The sequence below is a fragment of the Lactuca sativa genome, chromosome 9 (genome assembly GCF_002870075.4).
Source record: "Lactuca sativa cultivar Salinas chromosome 9, Lsat_Salinas_v11, whole genome shotgun sequence".
In the NCBI taxonomy this organism is placed as follows: domain Eukaryota; kingdom Viridiplantae; phylum Streptophyta; class Magnoliopsida; order Asterales; family Asteraceae; genus Lactuca; species Lactuca sativa.
Genome location: NC_056631.2, coordinates 29,206,055 through 29,226,097, shown reverse-complemented (window position 1 = coordinate 29,226,097; position 20,043 = coordinate 29,206,055). Strand labels below are relative to the sequence as shown.

General features: G+C 42.8%; 2 protein-coding genes across 2 annotated transcripts; one reads left to right on the top strand and one right to left on the bottom strand.

The window, feature by feature from the left end:
• Positions 1-4,967: 4,967 nt before the first annotated feature.
• Positions 4,968-9,218, bottom strand: LOC128128892 (uncharacterized; the record flags this gene model as incomplete). The annotated part of the gene is made up of 5 exons (XM_052767649.1): positions 8,941-9,218; positions 7,396-7,683; positions 6,917-7,305; positions 6,327-6,820; positions 4,968-6,233 (listed from the first exon to the last, which is right to left on the bottom strand). Coding segments are annotated over exons 1-5 (2,715 nt in total), but the record flags the coding sequence as incomplete, so codon positions are not given.
• A 9,518-nt stretch (positions 9,219-18,736) lies between these two features.
• LOC111907448 (copper transporter 1) lies at positions 18,737-19,736 on the top strand. Its single transcript, XM_023903217.3, has one exon. It carries the CDS (start codon positions 18,773-18,775, stop codon positions 19,205-19,207), a length of 435 nt encoding a protein of 144 aa, XP_023758985.1. The 5' UTR covers positions 18,737-18,772; the 3' UTR covers positions 19,208-19,736.
• The last annotated feature ends 307 nt before the right edge of the window (positions 19,737-20,043 follow it).

The following is a 20,043-nucleotide window of genomic DNA, read 5'->3' as shown; positions in this document are numbered from 1 at the left end:
GTAGACCCGTTCCTACTGAAGGGAAACTCACCTCGTGAACTGGCTGCCGAGTGAATAGCTCTGAGGGCTAACTGCTGCTGCTCCGGTATCTCCCCGACTATAAGTCCATAAACACACTCAATCAAATACTAAACACTGCACTGGGTAAAATGACTCTTTTACCCTTGGTCAAAGTCAACTGTTGGTCAAGGTCAACTCTCAGTCAAAGTCAACCCACAGTTGACCTGACTCGCCGAGTTGGGCCGCCAACTCGCCGAGTCCCTAATCTCACTCCTCGACCCTGATCGCTGCTACTCGTCGAGTATGGCATACTCGACGAGTACTCTCCCGATCCAAGAACTCAGACAATCTTCATCCGACTCGCCGAGTCCTATGAACAACTCGACGAGTTGTTCTTGAGTGTAAGAAGATTGCCTTGGACTCGCCGAGTTGTATGAACAACTCGCCGAGTCCCTCCATTACTGAGTCTACCCTCAAACTCGCTGAGTCCACTCCACTACTCACTGGTCTCACTCGACACTGCTCAAAAGGAAGAAATCGGGGACTCGCGACTCGACTCGCCGAGTCGTTCTTCCGACTCGCCGAGTCGTTCTTCCGACTCGCCGAGTCACCGCCATGCAACTATTCTACACTCGATTCTGCTCGAATCCAAAACATACAAATGATAGATATGAGTCCAATAAGCTGATTTACCACGTAAAGTTTCTAACTTTACGTGTACAAACACATGAACAAGGGAATAAAGGCTAAAAGATGCTTAAAAGGGGTAGATCTAGGGTTAATATGCAAAATAACTCCATAAAGGCAGTAGATCTGGGCTCTTCAACTCCTAAATGAACAGATCTAAGGTTATCTCGGCATAAGAGAGCTTCCATATCAACATAAAGCTTTGAGAAAGGCATTAACAAGATCTAGAAAGGGTTTTAAGGCATAAAAGAGAAGGAAAACTGAAGAATACCTCAAAGAGCTCTTGCTTTCCCTTGAATCTCTGCTCTACAATCCTTCTCATTGTTCCTTTCTTCTTCTCCCTCTTCAAGCCTTCACAATAGCACACAAAAATCACTTAGAATCACTCAAGAACGAATTAGGGTTTTCTCACAGCTTTTGAGGGTGAAGGAGGCGAGATTGGGGGCTATAAGGTGGCTTAAATAGTGGGCAACCCGGGGATTTAGGGTTTCTCCCAGACGAACAGACTCGCCGAGTCGCCAGCTAACACGTGCTCGAAATCCCGACCCTACTCGGCGAGTCAGGCTATGAACTCGCCGAGTCCCTCCTATAAAACTTAAAAATAAAAACCAAGGAATTATCATACCGGAAACGGGTCGTTACAATTCTCCCCCACTTATCTCAGACTTCGTCCTCGAAGTCTGCTACGGCTGAATCTGCAAATATCTCTGAGTAGTGCTCCCTTATCTCCTCCTCAGCCTCCCACATCCATTCCGATCCCTTCTGGTGCTGCCACTGCACCTTCACTAACTGAATTACCTTGTTCCTCAAGGTCTTGGTCTTCCGGTCCAGAATCGCGACCGGCCTCTCGATATAATTCAGGCTACTATCAACCTGAATATCCTCTAGGGGAACAACTACTGACTCATCCACTAAACACTTCCTCAACTGAGACACATGGAAAGTGTTGTGGATCTGACTAAGCTCCTCAGGAAGATCTAACCGATAAGCAACCCGACCCACCCGGGCCAAAACCCTGAAAGGACCAATAAATCTGGGGCCCAACTTGCCCCTCTTCCGGAACCTGATGACACCCTTCCAAGGTGAGACCTTCAGAAGGACCATATCCCCCACCTGGAACTCCAAGTCCGAACGCCTCCTATCGGCATAGCTCTTCTACCGACTCTGAGCAGTCTGTAGTCTACTACGGACCTGCTGGATCAACCCAGTCGTCTTGAGCACCACTTCCGTGCTCCCGATGACCCGCTGACCGACCTCACCCCAACAAATCGGGGTCCTACACTTCCTCCCATACAGCATCTCAAAGGGAGGTCGATCAATGCTCGCATGATAACTGTTGTTATACGAGAATTCCGCTAACGGAAGATACGTATCCCAACTGCCACCGAAATCTAGGACACATGCCCTAAGCATGTCCTCGAGAGTCTGAATCGTCCTCTCGCTCTGCCCGTCTGTCTGAGGGTGGAAAGCGGTGCTGAAATGGAGACGAGTACCCATCTCGTTGTGGAACCGCTTCCAGAACCTGGATGTGAAACGGACATCTCGGTCTGACACCACCGATACTGACACTCCATGACGTGCCACAATCTCTCGCACATAGATATCGGCTAACTTCTCCGCCGATATACTCTCCTGGATCGGAAGACCAAGACCTTGAGGAAAGAGAATACCCGTAAAATTGTTCCAACAACAACACTCGGTTAATTTGATAATCCCAACAAAAATTCGGCAGCAATACGAGACAAAATGAGGAAATCCCAACCAAAGTTTAAACAATTTTTGAACAAATTTCCAAACAAATTAACCAATCTCAACCTTTCTCAAATCAATGTTTCCAAATAAACCGGGCAACAACTAACGATCTTAGGCAATTTCCAAAGCATAATTGAATGCAATTACTGAATTGAAACAATGCAAGGTAATAAAAACCAAGGAAAGAGAATACCCGTTTTATCCCAAAATTGAACTTGAACCCGGAATCCGCTACCGTGCACCCCAAGCTTTGGTTATTCGTGGGTGCCTAAATGCAAGACTTGTTCATTGAACGGATATTTTCAACTTGATTTGTGTGAAAAATCCGGCGGCGGCTCGTGGTGGCTCAAAAATTATGGAAAATTTTTTTGTGAGATTTTGAGGTTTTGTTTGGTTAGATGTAAAGATCCCCGAAAAAGAAACACTTTGGTGGTGTCGGAATTGCGAGAGGTGGTAGGAGTTGGCCGGAAAATGGCCGGAAAGCGGCGAGTTGGATGGTGGTGGCGCCCCTAAACCCGGCGATGGATAGGAGTAAACTTCAGGTGGGGTTTGTAGAGCACGGAGAATGGTGAAGAATGGTGGTGGTCTCGTCGAATTCCGACCGGTGGAACTCCGGGAAATCAAATTTTTGTGAAAAGTGGGTGTATGTGTTCTTGAGAGTTTGAGAGAGAATGAGAGGGTTTTGAGAGAATGAAATGAAGAAGGAGAGTTGCTGGAGGTTTTCAATCCATATTCAAGTGTGGTCAACACCCGGTCAATGTTGGTCAACTCATTAAACCACCTGGTCAACGAAAGTCAAAGTTGGTCAACAAAATAGGGGATAGTCGTCAAAACAGCACGCGGGTCGCGCAGAGGGGGCGCGCGGGTCGCGCACATGTTGCAGTTTGGATTTGATCTTTGTTGCATGTTGGAGACCGGCCGCGCACACCAGCCGCGCACCCGTGCGCGGGTCGCGCAGATCATGCAGTTAGGAGTCCGATCTTTGTCGCGAGTTGAAGACCGGCCGCGCACCTGTGCGCGGGTCGCGCAGATCCCTGCTCCCGGAAATCGATTTTTCTCTGTTTTCTTCTGTTTCTTCACTAGTTCTTGATCCCAAATGCCCCAAACACCTAGGTACTCTTGGTTTCTTCAAAAATGACTTCAAAAGACACATCAAAACATTTTCAAAACTTCTTTATTCGGATGTAGAAACACGAAAGCATAAAGCTTTTCCAAAAATGCCCCTTTTTAACGTCTTAGGCGAGACGTCCTTCTAGCTTGGTTCAACACGCCGGGACATCCAAGTGGATGATTTCAATAACACTTGCATTAAAACCTTCATAGAATGGCTTTAATCGGTGCCCATTGACTTTGAAATTTTGTCCCGTTTCTTCACTTTGGATTTCGACCGCTCCATGGTCAAAAGTCTTTATTACAACAAATGGGCCAATCCACCTTGATCTTAATTTACCTGGGAATAACTTCAACCGTGAATGGTAAAGTAAGACCCTATGTCCCGGTTCAAAATTCTTCCGGGTGATGGACTTGTCGTGGAAAAGCTTCATTTTCTCCTTATAAATCCTTGCGTTTTCATAGGATTCGTTTCTCAATTCTTCTAGCTCTTGGAGTTGAAGTTTCCTATGCCTTCCCGCCTCGTCTACGTCGAAGTTGCATTTCTTGACCGCCCAAACTGCTCGGTGCTCTAACTCGACGGGAAGATGACAAGATTTTCCAAAAACCAATCTGAAGGGCGACATTCCAATCGGGGTCTTATAAGCGGTCCGATACGCCCATAAGGCATCGTCAAGTCTCAAACTCCAATCCTTCCTTGTCGGGTTCACCGTTTTTTCTAGAATAGACTTCACTTCACGATTCGAGACCTCCGCTTGACCATTCGTTTGAGGGTGATAGGCAGTAGAGACACGATGAGTCACGTGATACATCTTCAATAGAGCCTCCATCATTTTGTTGCAAAAGTGCGTCCCTCTATCACTAATCAAAGCCCTAGGCACACCAAATCTTGCAAAAACATTAGACTTTAAAAACTCGATAACCGTTTTGGCATCGTCCGATCTTGTGGCTTTGGCTTCAACCCATTTAGAAACATAGTCAACCGCGAGTAAAATATAAACGTTGCCAAATGACACGGGAAATGGGCCCATAAAATCAATCCCCCATACGTCAAAATTTTCACAAACAAGGATTGGATTTTGGGGCATTTGGTTCTTTTGCGAAATGTTTCCCGTTCTTTGGCACCGCTCACAACTTTTGCAAAACATATAACAATCGCGTGACATGGTTGGCCAAAATAATCCACACTCAAGGACTTTTCTCAAAGTCCGGCTAGGTCCGAAGTGTCCCCCACAAGCAAATTCATGACAAAATTGCAAAATGGATTGGTGCTCTTGTTGGGGTACACATCGCCTAATGATTTGATCGGGACAATGTTTCCACAAATAAGGTTCATCCCACACATAGTATTTTGCATCACTTTTCAACTTGTCTTTTTGAGCACGTGTGAATGTGTCGGGATACCTTTTTGTGACCAAAAAGTTAACGATATCGGCATACCAAGGAATAGATTGAGTAAGGGAAAAGAGATGCTCATCCGGAAACTCGTCCCGCAATGGGAGAGGAGTTTCATTTGAAATGATCCGGCTTAGATGATCGGCAACGAGGTTCTCGCATCCACTCTTGTCTCGGATTTCCAAGTCAAATTCTTGTAACAGTAGGATCCACCGGATGAGTCTCGGCTTTGCATCTTTCTTCGTCATCAAGTACTTAAGTGCTGCGTGATCCGAATACACTATGACCTTGGTACCAAGTAGGTATTGTCTAAATTTCTCCAAGGCGAACACTATGGCCAATAGCTCCTTCTCCGTGGTAGAGTAGTTGCTTTGAGCATTGTCTAGTGTCCTTGATGCATAATAGATCACGTGGGAGGCCCTCCCATTCTTTTGACCCAAAACGGCGCCTATCGCATAGTTGCTTGCATCACACATGATCTCAAAGGGGAGATCCCAATTTGGTGCTTGCATGATGGGAGCGGATGTAAGCAACTCTTTGAGCTTGTCAAAAGCTTCTTTGCACGCCTCATTGAACTCGAAATCGACCTCCTTTTGCAAGAGTTGGCACATTGGTCTTGTTATCTTTGAAAAATCCTTGATGAACCTTCGGTAAAAACCTGCATGGCCCAAAAAAGAACGAACTTCCCGAACACAAGTCGGATAAGGTAAGCTTTGAATAACATCAATTTTTGCCTTATCTACCTCAATTCCTTTTTTAGACACAATGTGACCCAAAATGAGACCTTGACTCACCATGAAATGACATTTCTCAAAATTCAAAACCAAGTTTGTTTCGATGCACCTTTTTAAAATTTTTGTGAGGTTAGTCAAACATTCTTGAAAGGAGTTGCCATATACCGTGAAATCATCCATAAAAACCTCAATTATGTTTTCAACATATTCCGAAAAGATACTAACCATACAACGTTGGAAAGTGGCCGGGGCGTTACACAATCCAAATGGCATTCTCCGGTAGGCAAAAGTACCAAATGGACATGTAAATGTCGTCTTTTCTTGGTCTTCCGGTGCCACCGGGATTTGGTGAAAACCGGAATACCCGTCGAGACAACAATAATGAGATTTCCCGGCCAACCTTTCTAACATTTGGTCAATGAAAGGCAATGGGAAATGATCTTTTCTTGTGCTTGCATTGAGTTTGCGGTAGTCAATACATACTCTCCACCCGTTTTGCACACGAGTGGGGACCATCATACCTTTGTTGTTCTCGACCACCGTGATTCCCGTCTTCTTTGGAACGATTTGCACCGGGCTCATCCACTTGCTATCCGAGATTGGATAGATCATCCCCGCATCAAGAAGCTTTAATATCTCTTTCTTCACAACTTCCATCATTGGCGGATTTAACCTTCTTTGCGCGTCTCTACTTGGCTTGCATTCATCCTCCATTAAGATCTTGTGCATACAAGTGGAGGGGCTCAAACCCTTGATATCCGCAATCGTCCAACCCATGGCTTCTTTATGCTCCTTCAACACCTTGAGGAGTTGCTCTTCTTCGAATTCGGTTAAATGAGTTGAAATGATAACCGGAAGGGTTTCATTCTTTCCCAAGTAAGCATACTTCAAATGTTGAGGTAAGACCTTCAATTCCAATTCGGGTGGTTGAACAAGGGATGGCGGCAATTTTGTGTGAGTTGGGGGCAATTCAATTTGCTTGACATCTAATCTTGTGAATTTTTTCATCTCCATTTTACTTACCAACTTCTCAACTTCCGGATCCAAAGAATAAAGCTTTAATTGTTCGGCTAGCTTCCCACAATCGAATCCTTTGCTCAAGATCATTTTCAACATATCACCGTTAGACAACTCAAACAATTCTTGAGTAATTGGCTCAACAACATCAACAAAGTACAAAGATGACACGTCACTAGGATATCTCATGGCATCATAAATATTAAAACTTATTGTTTCACCATCAAACTCCATTGTCAAACTTCCCGCATACACATCGATCTTTGTCCTAGCCGTCTTCAAAAACGGTCTCCCAAGCAAGATTAGAGCCGATTTGGAGGACACTTGCTCATCTAGATCAATCACATAGAAATCCGCCGGGAAGACTAATTGGTTCACTTGCACTAGGACATCTTCTAAAACACCTCTAGGAAAGACACTCGATTTATCCGCAAGAGAGATTATGACACCGGTTTCACTTAAGGGTCCGACATTTAATGATTCATATACCGAATAATGCATGAAATTGATAGAAGCACCAAGATCAAGCATAGCACTACTAAAAGTGACATCCCCAATCTTGCAAGGAACCGTGAACATTCCGGGATCTTTGCATTTGGGTGGAAGTTTCCTTTGTAAAACCGCGGATGCGTTTTCATTCATCAAAATTTTCTCATTTCCCTTCAACTTCCTCTTGTTGGTACAAAGTTCTTTCAAGAACTTTGCATATCTCGGGATTTGCTTGATTGCGTCAAGTAGAGGGATGTTTACTTCCACCTTTCGGAAGGTGTCCAAAATCTCTTTCTCCTCCATATTCTTCTTTGAAGTTGAAAGTCGGGAGGGGAACGGTGGTTGAGTGACTATTGGTGTTACTAGAGGGGCAGCCTTCTTTGGAACTCCGGCTTGTGCATCATTCTTGATTATAGGTACTTCAACGGGAATAACTTCTATCTCTTCCTCTTCTTCCCTTGGCTTCTTCTTTGAACTACTTTCTCCGGCTTGCTTGCCACTTCTCAAGGTCACCACATTGACATTTGGGTTCTTTTCGGTTTGAGAAGGGAGTTTACCACGGGATTCCAACTTGCTTATGGATGTAACTATATCTCCCATTTGTGCTTCAAGGTTGGAGATACTAGTCCTTGTCTCTTTTTGGAATTGTTGGGTACTAGTGGCTAGAGATTTGACAATGTCTTCAAGAGACATTCCGGAGCTACTTGGTTGGGATTGAGGAGGTTGTTGATGATGATGTGGAGGGTGCGGTTTGGGTTGATAATGTGGTTGTTGATGTTGGTAATGAGGTTGTGGTGGTGGATAGGATGGTCTAACCAATGCATTTTGAGGCAATGATCTTGGGTTGTAGCTCATGTTGGGATTTGGCTTCCAACTTGAATTATATGCATTTTGGTAACCGGATGGTTTGTTGTGGTAGTTTTGGAACTCTCCCGTGGCATTCACATGCTCCGCATCTTCTTGAAGGATGGGACACATATCCGTAGGATGTCCCATTGTTGCACATATTCCACAAACCATCACTTGTGGAGTTTGTCCCATGGCTAGCTTTTGGACAACGGAGGTTAGATCTTTGATTTGAGACTCGAGATTTGATGTTCCCACTTCATTGACTTTGTGTTGTGTGTCTCTTTTCATATCTTGGCGAGGGCCAAAATGTTGTGAATTCGCGGCTATGGTGTTGAAAAGTTGTCTTGTTTGTTGTGGGGTTTTACTAAAGACATCTCCACCACTTGAGGCATCAACTAGTCTTCTCTCCATTGGCAACAATCCCTCGTAGAAGTGTTGAATGAGGAGTTGTTCCGGAATTTGGTGTTGTGGGCAACTATAGCACAAGTTGTTGAACCTCTCTCAATAATCATGGAAAGTCTCATTTTGACCTTGGCGGATTCCACAAATCTCATTTCGAAGACTTGAGACTCTTGAGGCGGGATAGAACTTATCGAGGAAAGCTCTTGCCATGTCGGTCCATGAGTTGATCGACCCCGGTGGAAGATAGAATAACCAATCTTTTGCTCTATCGGCCAATGAAAAGGGGAATGCCCTTAGCTTGATTTGGTCATCGGTTGACCCTTGTGGCTTCATGCTAGTGCAAATAATGTGGAACATCTTCAAGTGCTTATGAGGGTCTTCGTTCTCCAATCCATGAAAAGTTGGTAGGTGGTGGACTAAACTTGACTTCAATTCCGAACCTCCTTCCAAAACCGGGTAATTGATACCGGTTGGAGTTTGTGTAACATCGGTCTCCATCATTTGCCTCAAAGTCCTTTCGGGAACTTCTCCTCCGTCCGCCATTGCAATTGGTTCAATAATGGGTGGATTTTGTTGTAGGGGTGGTGTTTCGGGAATTTCTTGGCGAGGGTCGGGACTAGAATCGGGTTCTATATCACTTAATGAAGCGGTTTCAACCTCCGGGTCCCCGTGGGGGTTAGAAGTTTGACCACGTTCAACTCGTTTTTCCTTAGCCAAACGCCTTGCTTCTTTTTCGATTTCGGGGTTGTAAATCAAGTCACCTGTACGCTGAGATCTGGGCATAGAGAAACAATTGATTAAAAATAAACCAATCCCCGGCAACGGCGCCAAAAATTTGGTGGTTGTCGAGGCCAACACAAATAATAACCCTAAATATTACACACTAAAATAGTGTATAGTGGTAAAGGGATCGAATCCACGGAGATTGGTTCAATTTATAACTCTATGAAAAATCTCTTTGTAAAAATACTTGAAAATGACAATAAAAATAAAATGGGGGGTTTTGGTGTTTTGAAATACTTGAAACAACTAGAATTAACTATGATTTAAATAGACAAATGCAACAAAAATAAGAGTTTGATGTAAAACCAATGAGGGAAAGATGGTTGACTTAAAGTTTCCTCACTTTGACTTTTGATGAACATATCATTAGAATCCAATGGTGCAATACTTTGATTTAAATCCTTAATTTGGCTATAGTAATCCAAGGAGCTTGAGATTACCTAGACTTTTCTTAATTGTTGAAATGGCTAGAGAAGCTCATAACAATTTCCTTAGTCAAAGTCACTAATTCCAAATAGCATGTAATTAGTGAAAGTCAACTAGCATTAAGAACCAAAAAGTCACCAAATCCAAGAGGGGTCAAATGCTTTCACCACCATGTTGGAGGAAATGTTTTTATGATTGTGTGAAGCAAAAACAACACAAAAATCATTTGTTGCTTGCTAATTTGAAGATCCTTTACTTAATCAAGAAATTAGCCAACTAATCACCACAAATATATTTAAACTCATGAACTAAAACATACAAGTAGTGATAAGATGTAAAAACACAAAACATTCCCATAAAGATTTAAGAACATGTTCATGGATTCTTCAACATTCAACAAAAGTTCAAAGGATTAACCAAAAGTCAACCAAGATTAGTTTAGCCAAGCATGGCTAAACACAAAGAAACAAAGTTAGAGAAAATTGTACCAAACATTAAGCAAGAATCAAGAGGTAAAAATATGATGTTCTTCAAGTGTTCTTGGCCTTCAAAAGTCTTCAAAACTCCAGAGAGAATCTCCAAAAATCGGATGTCTAAGAGTATGCAAAAGATGGGCACCAACCTTCCTCAAATAGCTCAAAAGAAGGATTCCCGAAATTGCCCCTGCAGGGCCTTGCGCGACCCGCGTGCTGCTGCGCGGGTGGTACCTGACATGGGCTCCTTTGAGAATTTGGGCCTCTAAAGCATATCCCACTAGCCCAGATCGAATCCAATCACCTCCTAGCCCATTTTCTTCAAGTTTTTCTTCATTTAAAGCCCAATTTGACCTCTCTAAATCCTCCAAAGCTCGTGAACTCGCCCGATTAATAATTTTCATACGCTTGAATGTTCCCCCGCATCTTTCAAATTTAAAGCTCAATTCTTCCAAGCCTTCAAGCAATTGACAAGTCCACCCCATGAATCACCTTCATAGCCATCAAGCATGAAATCTCCAATTCCCTTCAAGCCCAATCGCCTCGCAAGAGTGCCGCCCCGCTAGTTTCCAAGAAAATCTGCAATAATGCTCAAGAAACTAGAAAGTACCCCGAAATGGTCATAAAAATAACAAAAGGGAAAATATGCATGAAAGTTAACTAAAATGCGAATGAAATGTACTAAAATAAACTATAAAAATAAGTAAATAAAATGAAGCTATCAGTGACCAAGGAACTGCACCTCGTGCAACCAAAACTCACATTTGGAGAACTTTGCGAAAAGTCTCTCCCTCCTCAAAGCCTCCAGCACCTCCCGCAGGTGCTCCTCGTGATGCTCCTGCGTCTTGGAATATACCAAGATATCATCTATGAACACTATCACTGACCGATCCAGCATCGGCCTACACACGCGGTTCATGAGATCCATGAACGCGGCTGGAGCATTGGTGAGCCCAAATGGCATCACCACAAACTCATAATGACCATACCTGGTCCTGAAAGCAGTCTTCTGTACATCCTCATCTCTAACCCGCATCTGATGATAACCGGAGCGTAGATCGATCTTGGAGAACCAAGACGCTCCCTGAAGCTGATCAAACAAATCATCTATCCTCGGAAGTGGGTAACGGTTCTTCACCGTTACCTTATTCAACTCCCGATAATCTATACACATACGATGCGACCCATCCTTCTTCCTCACAAACAGGATCGGCGCTCCCCAAGGCGAACTGCTCGGCCGAATGAAACCCTTGTCTAACAGCTCCTGCAGCTGTGTAGACAACTCCTGCATCTCAGGGGGAGCTAATCGATACGGTGCTTTGGCTATCGGAGCCGCACCAGGAATTAGGTCGATCCTGAACTCGACCTGTCTCTCAGGAGGTATCCCCAGCAAATCCTCGGGAAACACGTCCGGGTAGTCTCGAACAATAGGAACATCATCAACTGTCGTCTTGCCCTTCTCCTGGGCATCCAAAACGTAAGCTACAAAACCGGCGCAACCCTGCTGAACATAGCGCCTCGCCCTTGCGGCGGAACAAAAGGTCGGTCCCCGCTGTGGCCTCTCGCCCTGAATCACTAACTCTCCCCCATTGGGAGTGCGGACCCTCACTATCTGAAGTTCACAATCAATCACCGCCCCATTGGGGCTTAGCCAATCCATGCCCACAATAACCTTATTCCCTCGCAGGGGAATAGGTATCAGATCCACTGAAAACTGCTCATCAAATAACTGAAGAGAACACCCTCTAAGCACTATGCCGACCCTCACGGTCCTATCATCTGCTATCTCAACCTCTAATGGACAATCCAGCTCCCCAGGAGCTCTACTAAATCTCTTGCTAAGCGCAAGCGATACAAAAGATCGGGTAGCCCCCGAATCGAATAATACCATAGCAGAAATGCCGTTCACAGAGAACGACCCTGAATAAAACATACAATCATAAGCAATACTCAAACGATAATAATAATAAAGATATGAAGGGAAGATACATACCCGTCACCACATCAGGAGTCGCCCGCGCCTCCTCTGCTGTCATCTGAAACGCCCTGCTCTTCGCCACCGACGTTTCGGCTCGGCCCTGCCGGCCATCTGTAATCCTCAAGGTAGCAGGAGTAGGTGCAGCCACCTTCCCTGCTGCAGCTAAACTCGGACACTGGGACTTTTTATGTCCCCTCTGATTGCACTGAAAGCAAATCAGATCTGATGCTGCGACGGCAGTAGCAGGGGCCGTGCAATCCCTACTCAAATGCCCAATCCGACCGCACTTGTAGCAGTCGGAACTCCCTGCCTTGCACGCTCCCTCCTGCAATCTCCCACACTTGCCACATCGACCGTGGCTCTGCTGACTCCTAGATCTGTGATCCGAAACCTTGGGCTTTTTGCCTGAACCGCCTGTACCTGAAACCGCCTCCGGTTTCCTCTTCTTCTCCATCTCGAGATCAATCTCCCTCTCCCGAGCCCTAGCAATCATATCTTCCAGCGTTTTACAGCTGGACCGGCTCACAAACTGGCGGATATCGCTCCGCAACATCTCATGATAACGGGCCTTCTTCATTTCCTCATCAGCTACGTACTGAGGAACGAGAAGAGCCCTCTCCCTGAACTTGGCGGTGATCTCCGCCACTGTCTCTGTAGTCTGGGTGAGGTCCTGAAACTCCCTAGCTAACTGCTGCACCTCAATGACCGGTGCAAACTCCGCCCTGAACCTAGTAGAGAAATCAGCCCAGGTCATGGCGTCCAATGCTGCATCATCCCCAATGGCATGTCCGACCTCCTCCCACCAATCCCGTGCCCTGTCCTTCAGAAGATAGGACGCCAATCTGACCTTGTCCCCCTCGGGACATCTGCTAGTACGGAAAGCGTTGGCCACATCCGCCAACCATCTGGTGCTCGCTATGGGGTTTCGCGCCCCATGATAGTCCGGAGCTCCACATGCCCTGAACTCCCTGAAAGTAAGGGTGCGCGACCCCATCATGGCCGCCACCTCGGCACGGAAGGTGCCCAATCTCTCATCCATCAGCTCTAGAATCCCCTCCTTGATCGAACCGAAGATCACAGGAGTCTGCTCTATAATGATGCGCGTAAACTCCGAAGAAAGAAACTCTCGGGTCTGCTCATCGATGCGCTCACCCCCCGAGCCTGAACCTGATCCCTCCCCGGCACCTCCACTGCCGGCTGCTGGTCTCGAACGTAAAACCACCATTCTGAAACATATCACAACTACATCAGAAAACCGAAATATCTCAAGGGATCATTAATTACTACAACTAGCTTCCTGGTCTTGTCTCAGCCTTTCTTGATTCGAGTACGGATCCTCTACTTTCAGTAGTACGGGCCCATACTACCTTCCACATCTATCTGTACTTTCTTCAAGAACTGCCTTGACTCCACCAAGTCACTTTTACTACTACTGATCTCTGCTACTCTCATCCTAGGCTTGCCCTAGGGAAACCTCAGACTCAACTCAACTAGTCCTCAGCTGCTGAAGGTCTCCTTATAATGCTAGTTAGCCACCACCTGAACACCATCACACGTGACGAGGATCAGATAATCCTTCAAGTAAAAGACCCGTCCCTATAACGGTTGGACTCAAACAAGAGCTGCGCAATAGGGCCAGTTCCAGCACTCTGGGATTATTCAACCCTGATCACATGTGGTGTAACGTGTTCACCTAATGGCTAACTCCCATCACTCAGAACTCCCACAAAGCACGAAGCAAGCAGCATTCGGATAAAGGAAACATACTCAGGCAAAACTATTCTCATAACGAGAAATTGTACTAGCATACAATGCTAAGCTCATACTATAAGGCATAACCTAAACAGGCTATCCTACTGTTGTCTACTCGATACTAGCATGCAATACTCATAAAGCTGTAACACATAAAGCAGGCACATAAGGCATCCTCCTAGATCCTTAGTTCTATACTAGCATGCTGTTCTACTGAAACTGAACAAATAACTTGTATGGGTAATTTGGGAGTACTTACTTGAGCTCGGCTGATCGCATGCACCACACCCTTATCTTGATTAAAAATTTCTTTCTTTCTAAGTGCTTTCAAAATTCTTTTAGAAAACATTTTCCTTTTTAGAAAAAACCTTTTTATTTCCCCGTAGTTTGAGTTCAGATACACCCGGAAGTGCATCCGAATCCCTCAAACTGGGGCTCTGATACCAACTTGAAACGACCCAAAAATACGACCCAAAAATTTCATTTTTCAATATAACCAAAAACCATAAGCTGAGTGTCATATCATAAAAACCATACGTGATTTATCCCAAACATAATAAAAACAACACTGTGCGGAAACTGTATCATATCCATGTCATATAAAAATCACAAACTAAATCAACTCCCAGGATAAAAGCTGAAGCTGTGGTGTGTGCGATGCCATCATCCCGAGCTCTTCCCTCTGCTAGCGGAAGTACCTGAAACCAAAACTAAAACTGTAAGCACGAAGCTTAGTGAGCTCCCCCAAACTACCACATACCATACAATATATATAAAGCACATATTGGGCCTTGCCCACTGCATCAGACCGAAGTCTGGAACTAGCTGCATCGGACCGAAGTTCGGAACTGACTGGGACCTTGTCCCCTGCATCGGACCAGAGTCCGGAACTAACTGCATCAGACCGAAATCCGGAACTGGCTGCATCGGACCGTAGTCCGGAACTAACTGCATCGGACCGGAGTCCGGAACTGACTGATCATGACATAGCATAACACATAACAACTATTATAATCACACATACTGCATACTGCATCGGACCGAAGTCCGGAACACATAACACAAATATGCTTGAATCACAAAGACATCAAGCACTCTAGCTACTGCATCAGACCAAAGTCCGGAACTACTGATAATTAAACGGGCCGGCATTGTGGCCGTAGACCCGTTCCTACTGAAGGGAAACTCACCTCGTGAACTGGCTGCCGAGTGAATAGCTCTGAGGGCTAACTGCTGCTGCTCCGGTATCTCCCCGACTATAAGTCCATAAACACACTCAATCAAATACTAAACACTGCACTGGGTAAAATGACTCTTTTACCCTTGGTCAAAGTCAACTGTTGGTCAAGGTCAACTCTCAGTCAAAGTCAACCCACAGTTGACCTGACTCGCCGAGTTGGGCCGCCAACTCGCCGAGTCCCTAATCTCACTCCTCGACCCTGCTCGTTGCTACTCGTCGAGTATGGCATACTCGACGAGTACTCTCCCGATCCAAGAACTCAGACAATCTTCATCCGACTCGCCGAGTCCTATGAACAACTCGACGAGTTGTTCTTGAGTGTAAGAAGATTGCCTTGGACTCGCCGAGTTGTATGAACAACTCGCCGAGTCCCTCCATTACTGAGTCTACCCTCAAACTCGTTGAGTCCACTCCACTACTCACTGGTCCCACTCGACACTGCTCAAAAGGAAGAAATCGGGGACTCGCGACTCGACTCGCCGAGTCGTTCTTCCGACTCGCCGAGTCACCGCCATGCAACTATTCTACACTCGATTCTGCTCGAATCCAAAACATACAAATGATAGATATGAGTCCAATAAGCTGATTTACCACGTAAAGTTTCTAACTTTACGTGTACAAACACATGAACAAGGGAATAAAGGCTAAAAGATGCTTAAAAGGGGTAGATCTAGGGTTAATATGCAATATAACTCCATAAAGGCAGTAGATCTGGGCTCTTCAACTCCTAAATGAACAGATCTAAGGTTATCTCGGCATAAGAGAGCTTCCATATCAACATAAAGCTTTGAGAAAGGCATTAACAAGATCTAGAAAGGGTTTTAAGGCATAAAAGAGAAGGAAAACTGAAGAATACCTCAAAGAGCTCTTGCTTTCCCTTGAATCTCTGCTCTACAATCCTTCTCCTTGTTCCTTTCTTCTTCTCCCTCTTCAAGCCTTCACAATAGCACACAAAAATCACTTAGAATCACTCAAGAACGAATTAGGGTTTTCTCACAGCTTTTGAGGGTGAAGGAGGCGAGATTGGGGGCTATAAGGTGGCTTAAATAGTGGGCAACCCGGGGATTTAGGGTTTCTCCCAGACGGACAGACTCGCCGAGTCCAGAATATGGACTCGCCGAGTCGCCAGCTAACACGTGCTCGAAATCCCGACCCTACTCGGCGAGTCAGGCTATGAACTCGTCGAGTCCCTCCTATAAAACTTAAAAATAAAAACCAAGGAATTATCATACCGGAAACGGGTCGTTACAATCTTCAAGCCAGAACCACAAATTAGGAAAGCGATTCGGAACAGGGTGTTACATTGGGACCAACATATTTTTTTGGCCTTATCCCCCACATCTATATTGCATATATTTTGGTATTCATTTTCACCAATATCAAAAAATAGATAAAAAAAAATCATATTGTAATAATGTTTGAGTAGGAATATCTACATTAAATTGACTTGGAACCTTTTCAATAGTTGTACATCTAGAGCTATTGGTATATTGTGCTCATCTTGAACATATTGTGCAATAGGAACACATTGTTCACTTAGAAGATCTTTTTCTAGTGTGTTTTGGTGTACCTTAACATGTTGATTTATAGGACTGTGTTGGGTTATATGAGATTGTCTAAAAGATATAATAAGCTTTATATATAGAGTGGGATTAGATAAAGGCCTCATTAAGAGAAAAAAATGAAATTGGGTTTCATATATATTGCAAGAGCCAAATTCCTTTTTTTATGTTTAATATATGTAAGCTTAGTGAAACAACATAATCCAATTCCTGAATCACAATATTGGATAGAAACATGAAATATGTGTACTCTTGTTTGCACTTGTTCAATGTACACAAATAGTTATCTATGTTTACATACATACTTAGTTAATTTGATCATATCATGATCATTTCCTAGAGACAATAGTTAAAAGTCTAAGTTTACATCACGAATTGAAAAATGATAACAGATGGTATGACTGCCATGATAGCCTTCGTGAATAGAAAAATAACAATGCACTCAATGTACGACACAGTGTTATCAATGTATTTTCTTCATGTATATTTGGTAAAGATGCAACAATGGCATATCAGTATTAAATAGTTATCAAACCCTTATCTAACAATTGTTTTGTATTTGTTTTGTATTTGCAAATACAAAATTTTATAGGTTATTGTTTTGTATTTGCAAATACAAAACAAAAACCTATAAAAAATTTTCAGGTATAATACTACTTGTTTCATAAAAACACTCAATGCATTACTTGTATTCTTTTTCTAAATCTGGTGTTTGTGTACATACCTCACAAACATTTCATGGAGTTAGAACGATTACTTTAAAAATCTTATTTTCAAAAATGATAATGGCGTATTTAGGGTTTTTCTTCTAAGTTGCACCGGTGAAGAAGGAAGTTTGGACATAGAAAGAAGACAAATAAAATTTTTGGGAGGAATGAGATCAATGACATTGACAGTTTAGTGCATGATTGATTATGTAATTCCATATCTAAGGTGTTAATGAATATGCACCAAAAGAAATGACTAATGTACCTTACGTGGTTGGATTAAACGACCAAAAATAAACGACGAGAGGCATAAGGACTACCAATGCAACTTTCAGAAACAAGAGGACCGTTTCATCAAGAATATAGAACGAATTGTGACTTTTTTTGTAAAGAATATACACCAGTTATGAAGTTTTGTCTTATAAAAGTCTTAAAGATGTACCGGGTTTAATACCCACGTGGGGTCAGAGGTTGGGAGTTCAATCCCTGCAAAACCCAATTTGGGTGCCTCTTAAACTTGTGTCACATGTGGGGAAATTTTCCATGGATACCCCTAAGGGGACTGGGTTTGCCCTGTAAAGGAGCTCGAATCCAGGGTGCACGTTGAAATATGCAAATAGGCTTCCGATTAATCATTTGCGGTTTCCAAAAAAAAAGTCTTAAAGACGTTAATAAAATAAATAAATAAAGCAAATTAAAATGGTATAATAATCCTTTATGGTTGACAAGGACCCAATCTACAAAAGTTCCTATTTTGAACGTCTTGGGTTAGTTGGAATTTTTTAGGCTCGATACAAAGAAAACAACAAATCACATGCACCAAATATATTAATTTTGTAAGAATGAACTTATGAAAAAAATTAAAATACATAAACTGTTATAGCTAAAGAAAATTTACAAGTAATTTTTATTTTGCATAATATTAATTGTTATTTCGTTTACCTTATACAACAATAACTTATGTAGGATTTATATTTTATATAACAAAAAAGTTAATTTTCTTACATTCTTCATTTTGAAAATCATCAAAAGATTTGAACTTTGTAAATAACTTTATTCACAAAATTAGTAATTTTGAGGTAATTACTAATTAATAGCTATAAACGATGGCAAAGTTGGTTATTTCGTTGCAATTCACGGAAAAAGCAAGGATGTTTTTTAAAACTTTTTTATGCCTTTTATTTAGGAATGTTGTTAATGTAACAAATCAAGTTTACGACCCAATCTCTATTTATCCCCATGTACGACTACATTAACATACCAACAATATTGTACTATCAAAAGTAAATATGTATCGTACCATACAGTATATAATATATCCTACTATATATATACAAACAAACTTGTGAATACTGACTGATTCATATTTCATACAAGAAACAAAAAGATCGAACCAGACTCATTTGTAGCTTGATCATGGCTCCACCACCGATGATGACGAATGGTGTCAATGGAACAACACTGGGGATGCCACGTCGGAAGAGAATGATTATGCACATGACATTCTATTGGGGAAAAGACGCTTTGATCCTTTTCAAAGGGTGGCCAGGGCCAAATAACATAGGCATGTATGCATTGGCTTTGATATTCGTGTTTTTTATGGCTCTTTTAGTGGAATGGCTTGCTGATGCCATGTCAAGGATGAAATCCGAAGGTGCGGCGTCTGGATTGGCTCAGACGATGTTGTATGGCTTACGTGTCGGGATTGGAAACATGGTGATGTTGGCTTTGATGTCATTTAATGTTGGAGTTTTTTTGGTGGCTGTATTGGGACATACATTAGGGTTCTTTTTCTTTCGGGTGATAATCAGATCCAGAGAGGAGAGAGATGTGATTTCGAATAGTTGTTAAGGTGAATTTTTTTTTTTTTAATTTTTTAATTATTTCAATAATATTGAATTGTGATCAATAAAAATTTGTCGAATGTAAGTTGGTTTAGCCAGAAGACGCAGAACGGCAGAAAGTTTAGGCGTTTTTACACGAATCGCTCAACATGAAATGCATCTTAGGGAGTTTGCCCAAAAAGGAGCCTGGCCCAAGAAGGACCCGTCAAAAAGCCCACCAAGACCAGCCATTGGCCTAGTAATTTGCATGAAAATATTCAAGCCCATGACCAAAAATAGCTTCTATCTATAGATGTTATTATGTTAAAAAGGTCACATTTTCATGGGACACAAGGTTTTTATTCATAAGGAATTTGTTGTTAGACCATTTAGAAAAGGTTTTTTTTTTTTATTTCTTGTATATGATCGCGTCAAAATCATATGAAAGAAATACCCCTGCTACCCTTTCAGTGATCGCTTTATATTTAGTCATAAATGTCTTCTACCTCATCTTCTTCTTTCTGTTTTATAGGTTATTCTCTAAGAAAATCACACCATCCACTAAAGCTCTTATGTCTCCTTAGTTTTCGATTTTATTATGTTATAACTACATTACTAAACTATTTTATGAATTGTGAAATTATTTGCACTGATTGTTGGAACGCGATGAACTAGTGAAGTCGGTAATATCAAATGTTTTGATTGTGATTTCTAGTAATTTCAAATCTTTTGATTGTGATTTTGTGATTTCGCTTGCTCTTTGTTAGCTATATAATTTTATGTACTTTGTGAGCAATAAACTACTTGCTTAGTTGTACTAATGTTGAATCTGAATTTTGTAACCAAAACAATAAACTAACCGAC

What these genes read in the sequence shown, in the direction of transcription:
- LOC111907448 (XM_023903217.3), top strand. Translation starts at nt 18,773, where the DNA reads ATGGCTCCACCACCGATGATGACGAATGGTGTCAATGGAACAACACTG.